We start from the raw sequence: 13,439 nt of genomic DNA on the forward strand, positions 1-13,439 counted from the left end.
CTATGGTAATACCATTGACAAGCTCTTTTTCTCTGCATTTGGACTTACATTTTAAAATATCAGGCTTATTGATGTTCCCTTCTTTCTTCTGATAGTTTCTGTTCATTTCTCTTACCTGTAGGTTCTACACTTGTTCAGAACTTACCATCATCTGTGCAGGCCCTATGTGAATCATGGAACAATATTCACACAAATGAGTTTCCCAATATTGGATCCTGGGTAAGCAAGTTGGTGGTGCTTCTTGGAATAGCAATTATATGAATGCTCTTTGTGATGTCTATGCTTTTTTCCCTTACTTTGATCACTGGACTGATTCCAAGAAGATCTTTCTTTACACACAGTGGTCATATGTGATGTAGAATCCATGCATTATAGTGCACAAGTAGCTTCTGAAAGCTCACATGTGCTGTAGCACAGATGGAAGATGAGTCAGGAATTAGGATCCTTTTTGTGACATTACAGAGCAGTTTCTGACCCTTTCTGAAGTTTTCTAAATCCTATGAGACAAAAAAAGAATGGTAAAATCTGTTAGTATTTTCTTGACTAGCAGTTTATAAATTATGTCCACATCCTGAAGACAGCCTGTTCTTTTACTGACCAAGAATTCTTATTTTTCTGACCAGGAATTTTTGACCTGCTTTTTGTCACTAGTTGTTTGATCCTGAGCAAGTCACTTAGCTCTCTGCTTGCATTCTTAATTTTGCAAATTGGGCAAGGTAATATTTTAGGTTCATTTTTAACTATCATGTCCCATGATTTCTTGATTCTAAGGATAATTATACTCATGATAATCTTGACATATTTCAAGATCCTGGAGCTCCTCTAATCATTTAAAAAAGATTTAATTCTTTCAGAAAGACTGATCATTCAGATACTTTACATATAACTATCATCCTAAGGCAATAATTTCCATTCCATGACTGTGTAGTTGATAACAGGATTGAATCCTGAATAAGATTACTCTCAGTGATTTTTTCCCCCACAAGTGGTCATCCAGTCTATTTGAAGACCGCAGGTCATCCTAATCCAGGGCTGCCCACTACATATTGAGACAACTCTATCATCTGGTCCTGCTTTGAAAACTCCCTTGGCAGAATATTTTTCAAAACACAGGAATATGTTCTTCTTTGATTTTTGTGCACTTTCTACTGAGGTGGAAAGGTCAGGGTTTAGTCACCTAGACATTGGTTATTTAACATGTTTTAAGTATCTTATTTTCAGAGTATAGCTATTCCTTCATTCTCACATCACTAAAATTTAATCATTAAGCCCTACTAGCTTCTTCTGTTGTCATCTTCCATCTGAGAAAATTAAATCATGTGTAGACTTTGTGGTCTTTATACTTTAAACAATATATTTGTGTTCTGCTTCCTTATAGCGTAATGCTTTTGCCAATGACACAATTCCGGCAGAGAGTTACATTAGTGCTGTGCAGGCTGCCCACCTGGGGACCCTCTGCAGCCAGAGTCTTCCTTTGGCCGCATCCTTGAAGCACACACTCCTTTCTCTGGTCAGATTGACTGGGGATCTTATTGTGTGAGTATTTGGTAAATTAAATTCAATCTATTGTGCTTTTACCCTAGTTTTTTAACTGAGAAAAGTGTATTTCTAGAGAAAAGATAATAGTGAATGAGGGATTTGAGTATTGGTATTAATAGATCTTTCTTGTGTTCTTGTCTAGAAGAAATCTGTACTACATTTGACCCTTGAAATGAAATCTTTTCACTTGGAATCATATTTCTTGTTTTAAATTATACAGAAACGAGCAAAGATGAAAGGCTTAAAGAGATGAGCTAGGTTTCAAGATTCAGGTCTTGAACCACTTTGAATGCCTTGGACAAATAATTTCACAGTCCTGCACCTTGCTTTTCTCCTTTGTAGAATTGGGGAAATGATACTTGTACTGCCTACCTCAAGGATGAATTTTGAGGAAGATTATTTGTAGACAGTGAAGGCTACATCAATATGAACTCTTAGGATATGAGTATATAGCAGCCCCCACCTCTCTCCCTACTTGTAACCTTCTGGAAAGGAGGTGCTCTATTTCAAAATTAGCATCAGATATATGTAGGGAATGTTGACATTGTGGTAAAAAGCTAAGGAGCTAAATACCAGGAGGGCTCAGGATTTCCACTGTGTAGTGAGTTGATGCTTTTACACCAGGAAAAGAAATGTCAACCAAAGTGCTGAGGTTATATATTTTTTTTTAGTTTTTTTTTTTTTTGCTAGCCAATGGTGTTAAGTGGCTTGCCCAAGACCACACAGCTAGGTAATTATTAAGTGTCTGAGACCAGATTTGAACCCAGGTACTTCTGACTCCAGGGCTGGCGCAACTGAGGTTATATTTTTGTCTCAAAGCCTGTATTTTTGGAGGCAGATCAATTATTTCATTAACTTTTAAGATTTATTTTCCCCTGATTTACATGTGTCCTACAAAATATTGGTCTTTGCAGGAAAGATTAGTAAGTGGTTCCATTTAGAAATGCTCAAGTTATTCTGTTCCTAGAAAGCTCTCAGAACCCCACAGCAACTGACCTGATTCCTTTTTCTTTCCTGAAGTTGGTCCGATGAGTTAAACCCTCCTCAGGTGATCCGTACACTGCTGCCCCTTCTTTTGGAGACAAGCACTGAGAGTGTGGCAGAGATGAGCAGCAACTCCCTAGAAAGGATCTTGGGCCCAGCGGAGTCAGATGAGTTTTTGGCTCGAGTTTATGAGAAGCTGATCACTGGATGTTACAATATTTTGGCCAATCATGCAGACCCTAATAGGTGAGTCAGATTTAGCATTGTTAGTGTCTACCAACTACTTTGCAATTAACCTTGGGCAAGGTCTTGAAGTTTTTGCAAATAGATCTAACAACTGTTTTACTGGTTCTTGGACCTTGGCTCTATCTTTAGCCAATCAACATTTGAATCCTTCCAGGATTTGTGATGCGTTTTTGTATGTATTTTACACCTTTACCGTCTGATGTGTTGTTTTTGTCCACCTCTGACAAGTCTTATAAATGTTTGATTAGAGAACTGACTATCTGGGTCTGGTACCCATCATCTCGATGACCAACATCTTCTATTCTTTCTTGGACATTCTGCTTTTTTACTGTTGAAGAAAAAATTATTAACTAGGCAAATATAACTTATCTCCTGTCACCCAAATATTCATGACAGAGTCAGGATTAGATCTCATATCTTCTGTTGCTGGTATCACTGAACCACATTTTAAAAAACATCTGAAATTTAGTGATTCCATTCATTAATTTAGAGGGAGGATAGGAAAACTAAAGCAAAGAACTCTTACGGTTTATAACTTTAGTGTCTCTGTAGACACTTGACCATTGCTCTCCCTTTCTTTGACATTTTCAAACTTCATTCCTGTGTGGGTATTAGGAATGCTCAGAATGCCATAAGAATGCCTCTGACTACTTATAGTCATTTTATCTTTTTTGATCTTCCATCAGTGGATTAGATGAGTCCATCTTGGAAGAGTGTCTCCAGCATCTGGAGAAGCAATTGGAAAGTAGCCAGGCTCGCAAGGCTATGGAGGAGTTTTTTTCAGAGAGGTGAGACCAACACCTTTTGGTATCCTTCTTGGAGTATTGCCTTCTGGAAGATCTCATCAGGGGCATGTCTACCTGGAGAGTAAAGCTACTTTTCTTTCCTATTCTCTAAGGTGACTGGGAAAGAGGGAGGGGAGGACATCACAGTCTGGACCAGTCATGTCCCAAAGATGAATGGTTCCACTGGAAAGTGAAGTGATAGTGAGGAAATGGAAATAGATGCCTTTTGTGGGACTTAATGTGATTCTTCCATTTTTTTCTCCTTTTTGTCTCCTAGCGGAGAACTTGTCCAGATCATGATGGCCACAGCTAATGAGAACCTTTCTGCTAAATTCTGTAACCGAGTTCTGAAATTCTTCACCAAACTCTTCCAGCTGAGTGAGTGACAGCTTTTAATAATCTCCTTATGGGAACTTTGATGTCTGGCTAATGCTGGACCACCTTCTGCCAGTGTGTCACAGTAGCATGAAAATGTGAACAAGTGGGGAGAATCTCCAGGAAACTTTTGGAGAGAGACAGAACACTTGATTAAAATAGCCTCCTCTTTCCCTCCCCCACATTTTCTCCTGTCTGTCTTTCTTTTTACTCTTTTGTGACCCTCATTGTGTTGACTGTAGCCCTTTGCTCTGTCCTCAGCTGAGAAGAGCCCTAACCCTAGCCTGCTCCATCTCTGTGGCTCCCTTGCCCAGCTGGCTTGTGTGGAGCCTATAAGGCTCCAGGCTTGGCTTACCCGTATGACCACATCACCCCCCAAGGAGTCTGATCAGTTGGAGGTGGTGCAGGAGAACCGGCAGCTGTTGCAGTTACTGACTACATACATTGTTCGGGAAAACAGGTAGAGCATCTTGACTTGATGTGCTTCAGTGTCTCTAAAATTCCACAAGGATGTGGATGGCACTGAGCCTATCCTCTCCCCCATACTGTCAGTCCCATCATTTGAATTATTCTCTCATTCCCTCCCCTTGTCTTCTCTCCCCAAACACAAGTTCCATCCCAGCTCCTCGGTTTTGTCCAAGATGCAGCTTCTGGAAGAGAGGCTGACCTAACAAGGCTGTGTGATTTTGTCGAATCAGGGTTAAGGAACATGACCTTTTTAAGCTGAGGGTGATTGATGGGCAGACTGAATCGTCCCCTTGGTGTGGGCTCTGTTTACCTCCTATGTGTCCTTTGCCTTAGCTAGCTCAGGGCCCAATTCCCAATGGTGTCTCATTGCTTCACTGCTTTCTCTCCCCAATAGCCAAGTTGGAGAAGGTGTTTGCACTGTGCTGCTGAGCACCCTGATCCCTATGGCGACAGAAATGCTGGCCAATGGGGATGGTGCTGGCTTTCCTGAGCTCATGGTCGTAATGGCAACGCTAGCCAGTGCGGGCCAAGGTGCTGGCCACCTCCAGCTTCATGGTGCTGCTGTGGATTGGTTGAGCAGATGGTAAGTGAAAAGGAGATGGAGTCAGTGAGCAATGAGGCCTGGAGCTGGGCCCTGGAGAAGGCAAAGCCTTGCTGGCTACTTCCCCTCTTTGGAACTCAGTCAGCTTGGGCAAACTCTCACCCAAGTGACTCTTGTGCTGGGAGAGACAAGAGTCTGGGTGGACTGGGCTTCTTCTACACCTGAAGTTTCCAACCTGGCAGAGGTTAAGACACAGTCATAAGAGGCAACATTAAATTTTATTAGAGAGTTTCAGAGCAAAGTTCTCAGAGAGGGATGGTTGGGGGAGTGGTGGATTATTGCCCATTGGCAATGATCAGAGAACACTTAACTGAGAAAGTTTGAATTGGGCTTTAAAAGGCATGTAAGGGTTAAACATTCAAGGATGAGAAGGAAGATATTCCAAATACAAGGAAGATTGTAAGTAAATCATGGAGACAAGGAGAGCTAAGGATATAGTTGGGGGTGGCAAAATTGGGTCATTTAGGGCTTAGAATGTTGGGTAAAGGAATTTTATTTTTGTTACATAGGCAAACGTAGGTAAAATACTGAAGGTACTTGATCTATTGAGCAACATGACACAGTCTGTTGTTTAGGAAGATTAGTCTGACAGTAGTTAAGGGGAATATTGATTGTATTGTATGGAGTGTGGGTGGATTTCTGGTGGGGGGAGGAGGTTACAGTTGTCCAGATTAGTAGTAAAAGGAGTTTCTACTAGGTTTGCTACAGAGTGGTTAAAGAGGAAAAGTGCATAGGTATGAGGGTATAGAATATGGAATAGAATAATGTAGAAGAAAGTTTGACATGCTGTGGCATTTTCCTTATGTTCCAGTGTCATTGATTTGTTACATTAAAATAGTTTTCAGTTTGGGACAGAATCCTCACAGCTTTCTTAGACTATATATTACCATGATTTTGCTGATGAGAAGACTGAGGTATGGGACAAATTGTTGGGAAGGGTTAATGATAAACACCCATGTGGTTTAACCCTCAACCTGTTGTTCACTCTGTTAGTCCATTCTATTCAGTCTTTTTCTGATAAGGATTAATTTGTATTTTACATTTACCAACTGGGCTGGGAATTGAGGACCTGGTGGAGTCAGGAAGATGTTTCCTCTCCCTGGACACCTCAGTGTTTCTGTATTTCCTTTCCTCAACAGTAAGAAATACTTGTCTCAGAAGAATGTAGTTGAAAAAATGAATGCTAATGTAATGCATGGGAAGGTAAGAAAATTGGGGAGCAACTATTAGACTGGGAGGGTGACAAAACAATTGGGGAGTAACTGTTCACCCTGGGAGGGTGTGGATTGAGTCTTGTCTTCATATTGCCAGGAAGTCCCTGCTTCTCAGCCCTGGTCTCCTTATTCTGTGGGGAGTAAGGACTGGATCTCAAAGTCTTAGAAGTGTGTAATTGTCAGCTGCGTGCCTTTAGGCTTTTTCAAGGTGTGAGAAAGTGATAGGAGGCAGCAAATACTCTGAAAAACAGGCTTTCAGTAGAGCCCTTCCTAAAATTCCATGTGTCTGCTGTTAAAAAAAATCCAACCAGATCCTCATGTTTCCTGAAAACTGTCCTTCCTCTTTCCATCAAACACCCCAGGGTCCATTCTGTGTTCAAGGCCTTTCTGGACTTCAGATGTCTCTCCCTCAAGCCCCTTGGGGGTAGGTTGACTTGCCTTGTTCAGAACAAGGACTTGACTTGTTCTAATTGCTGCATCCCATGTGGATGGAAGAACCCTGAGAGTTCATGGTAGCCCCAGACTTGTCTTGGTACCCTTCCTAGGGGCCGCGTCTCTTTTTGCCCATCTTTGTCCTCTTAGTGTGGAAACATCACAGAGGTTAGAATAAAGTAACTTGGGTCTTTGAAGTTAGAGGTTAGGCTTTTCCCTTTTTCTTCTGATATAATATAATGGTCTGAACCATTCTTATGCTTAATTGCAGCCACTGGGTGCTGCAGTGTCAGAGCACAACACCTGGAATCAATGCACATCCTGCCCAGTTTAGTTAGTTTACTATGTGACCCTGGGCAAGTCACTTCATCTCTCATCCTCAGTTTCCTCATCTGTAAAATGGGGATAATACTAGCCCCTACTTCACAGGGTTCTTGTGAGGATCAAATTCAGATATTCTGTATAGAGTTTTGCAAACTATAGAGCATTACATAAATGGTAGCTATTATTTGTAGTAATTATTGTTACATGGTTACTACCATCAGTGGAGGAGAAAGGGCTTATTGAAAATTCCAGAAGTCCAAAGAGAAGAGTTGGGGAACAAAAGTTCCCCAAACAAAAGGAAAAAGAGGCAAAATTATTCAAAAAAGAACTCAGTAGAAAGCAGCTCCCATCTTTATTGTACAAAGGTGTACAAACTGATTTTTAGATGAAAGGATTGTGTAAATGTAAAGGTAAAAAGCTTTTTTCATTGGGAAAAATGCACAGTATTTGATTTCACATAATAAGAAATTCTTGAGAAGTATAATTTCTGAGGAATTTCTGGTCTTCTTTTATAGCATGTGACTATTCTGGAATGTACCTGTCATATCGTATCTTACTTGGCTGATGTCACCAATGCCCTGAGCCAGGGCAGTGGTCAGGGTACTAGTCATCTGTCAGTGGATGGAGAGGAGCGGGCCATCGAAGTTGACTCAGACTGGGTAGAGGAACTGGCTGTAGAAGAAGAAGACTCTCAGGCTGAGGACTCAGTAAGTTCCCTCCAAGGCAGTTAGCCTTATGTTTGGTCAGTTGTTGAAACTATAGCTTCTGTTTAGATTTTTTAATCCATACTGACAGGACCCAGGCTTAGAAAATATTGTCATCTCCAGGCTCAGCAGTTGCTGAGGCCTCAAGTAAAATTGTTTCCCAAAACTGGACTCACACTCCAAGATTTGATTTTTCAGCAGCTAGAAGAGTGAGTTATGGACCCAGCTTTCTGGAAGGAAGTATTGTTCAGTTGAAAAATACTCTTTTATGTACCAAATGAACTTTAGTAAAACTTTGGGTAGAGATGGTATGAAACCATTGTAAAGGGAAAAAAGTTCAGTTTTTATCTTGATCACAAAACAAATGAGGCATCTACTGATACTTGCTGGAAGTTTTGTTTTCAGCCTGTCAACTCTTGTTGCTTTGGGTTTCCTTTGTCCATTTACAAGCTGACCAAAAGATTTTCACATGGATGGAGGAGTGGGGAACTGGGGAGGGCATGCAAATGTGCTGTGTATGTGTGTGTGTGTGTGTGTGTGTGTGTGTGTCTAATGACTTTCTTTACTTTGGAGGATGAAGATTCTCTTTGCAACAAGCTATGCACATTCACTATCACACAGAAAGAATTCATGAATCAGCATTGGTAAGTATACACTTTCTCATGACTTGAGGGTGTTTTTTAACTTGCTTGCTGGGATTTGTCACTCATTTGGGGATTTTTGATCTCCAAAGGTACCACTGTCACACCTGCAAGATGGTGGATGGGGTTGGCGTGTGCACAGTGTGTGCTAAGGTCTGCCACAAGGATCACGAGATTTCCTATGCCAAATACGGGTCATTCTTCTGTGATTGTGGAGCCAAGGAAGATGGCAGTTGCTTGGTAAGGGAGCTGGAATGCTCATTGTGCTCTTAAGTAATTTCATCATTAGACACAGCCTGGGAGAGAAATGTCCAGTTGTCTTCTTGTTGACATTCAGTGCAGTGTTATAGGCAGATCTGAATTGGCGTGGGAGTATTATGGATTCTTGAGTTATCTTTGTCCCCTTAACTTGTTATGTGACTCTGAAAGTTACTTCTCCCTCTTAGATTCTCAGTATCTTCTGCAAAAGTAGGGATTTAGGATGACTTTTGAGATCACATCTGAACTCAAGATCTTCTTTGGCATTAACATATGATGAATCTAGAAATCCAGTTTATGCTGCTGCTGTGGGCCATAGGCAGGACACATCATCTGTTGTCATTTTTCTTAGGTTAACTTCCAGATCTAGTTGTTTAGGCTCATTCTGACTTAGGAGGATAGGAAAATATTGAAGATTGGGGTTCATGTGGTATTATCCTTGGAATTAGGATATTCTTTTGTTTGTTTTTTAGGTTTTTTGTTTTTTGTTTTTTGCAAGGCAAACGGGGTTAAGTGGCTTGCCCAAGGCCACAGAGCTAGGTAATTATTAAGTATCTGAGACCAGATTTGAACCTAGGTATTCCTGGGCTGGTGCTCTATCCACTGCGCCTCCTAGCCGCCCCTGGAATTAGGATATTCTTTTTTTTTAGTTTTTTTTTTTTTGCAAGGCAAATGGGGTTAAATGGCTTGCCCAAGGCCACACACCTAGGTGTCTGAGTTAAGTGTCTGAGACCGGATTTGAACCCAGGTACTCCTGACTCCAGGGCCGGTGCTTTATCCATGTGCCACCTAGTCGCCCCAATTAGGATATTCTTAAGTAAATAATTGAGTGGACAGGATTTAGATCATCAGGACTAAAATTAATAGATGATATAAAGCTAGGATACACATTGGACAAGAGAATCAACTTCCAGAAGATCTCAACGGACTAGATAAAGAATGTGTTGCAAAATTTACCTCTCAAGTAATACAACAGGGGAGGCATAGCTAGTAACAGTTGTTCTTAAAAAGATAGGGGCTTTTAGTGAATGGCAAGGTCAGTATGAATCCTTAGTCCATGAGAGCCAAGAAAAAACTAATATAGCTTTCACATGTTGTCAGAGATGGCATCATGTCCAGGGTGCAGGAGCTTCCATTGGGTCCTGCTCACATTACACCTGGAATATTGTGTCCATTTATTATCTGGAGAGTACCTAAAAGAGTGCAATTAAGAAGGAAAAGGGCCTCAGTTGTGCCATTCAAGGATCCAAAAGAGTGCAATTAAGAAGGGGAAGGGCTTGGGGCGGCTAGGTGGCATAGTGGATAAAGCACTGGCCCTGGAGTCAGGAGTACCTGGGTTCAAATCCGGTCTCAGACACTTAATAATTACCTAGCTGTGTGTGGCCTTGGGCAAGCCACTTAACCCTATTTGCCTTGCAAAAACCTAAAAAAAAAACCAAAAAAAAAACTTGGCAAGGACACCAATTGGTTCATCTAAGTTCTAAGAGCTATAAAAATCTGTGACTCCTATTTTAAGGACGGCTAGGTGGCACAGTGGATAAAGCACCGGCCCTGGAGTCAGGAGTACCTGGGTTCAAATCCGGTCTCAGACACTTCATAATTACCTAGCTGTGTGGCCTTGGGCAAGCCACTTAACCCCATTTGCCTTGCAAAACCCTTAAAAAACAAAAGGAAAAGAAAAAAAGGGGAAGGGCCTCAATTGTACCATTTGAGGATCATTTGAAGGAGCTGGGCAGAAGCACAGAAGACTTATCTGGGACATTTAGTTTTCTTCATGTATCTAAAGTGCTAGCATGTGGAAGAGCATTAATTTATTCTGCTTGACCTCAAAGGGAAATTGAGAGAGATAATTTGAAACTTGATATAAGGAAGATCTTCACACTTAGAGATCTCCAAAAGTACACTGAACTGACTTAAGAGGCTGTTTGTTTTCTTCCTTCTCTACTGCCTAAATCTGGAGGTCTTTGGGTCACTTTTGGAGTCCATTCAGGCATGAGTTCTAGGTGTAAGCTTCTTTGACTCATTCACATCATTAGTCATCTCAGGGTCTCAGGTGATACTGACTTGAGGGCTTATTGTTTAGAGACAGTGCTCTCTGAGTTTTTATTGATTTTCTTCAGGCTTTGGTGAAGAGGACACCCAGCAGTGGCATGAGCTCCACCATGAAGGAATCGGCATTTCAGAGTGAACCCCGAGTTTCTGAGAATGTGGTACGTCATTCCAGCAGCACGTCTCCAGCAGACAAGGCCAAGGTCACTATCAGTGATGGCAAAGTTGCTGATGAAGAGAAGCCTAAGAAGAGCAGTTTGTGCCGGAGTGTGGAAGGTTGCCGGGAGGAACTTCAGACCCAGGTGGGCTTTTCAGATGACTTTTACTCAGGATCAGGGATGAGAGTCTGAGGGAGGTCAGGAGAAGAAAGATCTCTGCACTCTGGTTGTTTATAGGTGCACTCGATCACCTGGAGTCACAGAATTTTCACCTTAATTTCTCCTTATGTGAGATGGAAATAGCTGCAATTAACCCTTGTCAGTTATCACCTCAACATGCCTGAAAGTATAAAGTGAGGGGGAAGGGTTGGGTGGGGTGGAGGCTGGGGGTGGGGAGACACTGGAACAGTGGCACAATAAGTTTGGTGGTGATTCCTTGAAAGGAGAGGTGATGTTGGGAATCAAACAAAGCTTCGGTAGGTTGGTTCAACAGCAAGCATGTTGGACTAGGAATGAAGAGAAACGTATTGTAATGGCACCTCTTCTTGAGGATGTTGCAGTTGTGTTGTATTATCTTTGTGCACCTTCATATCTTCATTTGTTTTTTTTTTTGCCAGGCGAACTTCTCCTTCGCTCCCTTGGTGTTAGACATGCTTGGCTTCCTCATGGAGGCCATTCAGATCAACTTCCAGCAGGCTTCAGCCATGGGCAGCAGCAGCCGGGCCCAGCAGGCACTCAATGAGTTACACACCTTGGACAAGATGGTGGAGATGACAGACCAACTGATGGTGAGTGCCAGCAAAGTCATGGAAATGGGGAATAGCCAATTATTGGCAACCAGACTGTGCCCAATGCTCCACACAATAAACACATATAGGAGGTAGTTTCTACCTTCTTAGAATATGTGAATAGCCCTAAATAGTTCTTCTATGGTATACAAAAACCATATAAATTGTGCCCAAGTATACTTTTGTAATCAATATTTTTTATTTTTTCAATTACATATTATGAAAATTTCAACATTCATTCACATGCCTATGCATATTTTTAAGTTTCATAATTTCCTTCCACCCTTCCTTCCCATCCCCCTACCTTTAATGGCAAACTATCAGGTGAATATTGTACAGACACATTTGTGTTTAACATGTTTACAGATTAATCAATTTTGGTATGAGGAATTAGGATTAAGGGAAAAGAAAGAAAGCCATGAGATAGGAAAGAAATTTTTAAAAAGTTAATGTAGTGTTCATTCAGATTCTAAAGGGTTTTTTGTTTGTTTTGTTTTTCTTGGGGTTGGGGATAGCATTGTTCATAGTCAGTCTCCTAGGATCGTTCTAACTGTCTGAGAGGAGGTACATCCATCAAGGTTGATCAACTCACAACATTGTTAATGTGTACAATGTTCTCTTGGTTCAGCATCAGTTCCTATAATTCATTCCATGCTTCTCTAGAGTGTGACCATTTATAATTTCTTATAGAACAATGGTATTCCTAAGCATTCATATACCATAACTTATTCAACCATTCCCCAATTGATGGGCATCTCCTTAGTTTCCAATTCTTTGTCACTACAAAAAGAACTACTATGAGTATTTTGGAGCATGTGGGTCTTTTCCCATTATTTTACAATTTCTTCTGGATATAGGCCTAGTATTGGAATTGCTGGATCAAAGGGTATGAACAGTTTTATTGCTCTTTGGGAATAGTTCCATATTGCTCTCTTTTTTTCTTTAAAAATTTTTTTAATTTAAGGCAATGAGGTTAAGTGACTTGCCCAAGGTCACCCAGCTAAGCAATTATTAAGTGTCTGAGGTCAGATTTGAACTCAGGTCCTCCTGACTTCAGGACTAGTGCTCTATCCATTGTGCCACCTAGCTGCCCTTATATTGCTCTCCAGAATGATTGGGTCTTTCCACAACTCTACCAATAATGCTTTAATGACCCAATCTCCCATAACCTCTCCAACATTGATCATTTTTTGTCATCTTAGCCACTCTGATAATTGTGAGGTGTTATCTCATAGTTGTTTCAATTTGCATTTCTCTAATCAGTAATGATTTGGAGCATTTTTTCATACGATTATATATAACTTTAATTTCTTCATTTGAAAACTGTTCATATTCTTTGACCATTTATCAGTTGGGGAATGACTTATAACCTTATGAATTTGCTGCAATTCTCTGTATATTTTAAAAATGAGAACTTTGTCAGAACCCCTAGCTGTGAAAATTTTTTCCCAGCTTTCTGTTTTCCTTAAAATTTTGGCAGCATTGGTTTTATTAGTGCAAAAACTTTTAAATTTTGCATAGTCAAAATCATCCATTTTTGCAATTTATAATAAACTTTCTTGCTTGGTCATAAATTTCTCCCCTTTCCATAGATCTGAAGATTAGAGTATTTCTTGGTCTGTTAATTGATCTGGGGTGTCACACTTTATGTCTAAGTCCTGTACCCATTTTGACCTAGGGTGTGAGACTTGGGTTTTTGCCATATTATTTTCTAGTTTTTCCAACAATTTTTGTCAAATAGGGAGTTTTTATCCCAGAAGCTACTGTCTTTGGGTTTGTCAAACAGTAGTGTACTCAGTCATTTACTACTGTTTCTTTTGAACTCATCCTAATCCACTGATCCATTTCTGTGTTTCTTAGTACCAGGCAATTT

General features: G+C 40.7%; 1 protein-coding gene across 1 annotated transcript in view; it reads left to right on the plus strand.

The window, feature by feature from the left end:
* UBR4 (ubiquitin protein ligase E3 component n-recognin 4) overlaps positions 1 to 13,439 on the plus strand; it is a 160,818-nt gene that overhangs the window by 41,561 nt on the left and 105,818 nt on the right. The window contains exons 27-39 of the mRNA XM_074218273.1: positions 122 to 219; positions 1,379 to 1,536; positions 2,560 to 2,769; positions 3,456 to 3,557; positions 3,832 to 3,932; positions 4,191 to 4,389; positions 4,792 to 4,980; positions 6,138 to 6,201; positions 7,484 to 7,675; positions 8,246 to 8,316; positions 8,406 to 8,553; positions 10,692 to 10,922; positions 11,396 to 11,566. Of these exons, the coding sequence (XP_074074374.1) occupies positions 122 to 219; positions 1,379 to 1,536; positions 2,560 to 2,769; positions 3,456 to 3,557; positions 3,832 to 3,932; positions 4,191 to 4,389; positions 4,792 to 4,980; positions 6,138 to 6,201; positions 7,484 to 7,675; positions 8,246 to 8,316; positions 8,406 to 8,553; positions 10,692 to 10,922; positions 11,396 to 11,566 (1,934 nt within the window). The remainder of the gene's footprint in view (positions 1 to 121; positions 220 to 1,378; positions 1,537 to 2,559; positions 2,770 to 3,455; positions 3,558 to 3,831; positions 3,933 to 4,190; positions 4,390 to 4,791; positions 4,981 to 6,137; positions 6,202 to 7,483; positions 7,676 to 8,245; positions 8,317 to 8,405; positions 8,554 to 10,691; positions 10,923 to 11,395; positions 11,567 to 13,439) is intronic.

This window comes from Macrotis lagotis, chromosome 1 (assembly GCF_037893015.1).
Source record: "Macrotis lagotis isolate mMagLag1 chromosome 1, bilby.v1.9.chrom.fasta, whole genome shotgun sequence".
Classification (NCBI taxonomy): Eukaryota; Metazoa; Chordata; class Mammalia; order Peramelemorphia; family Peramelidae; genus Macrotis; species Macrotis lagotis.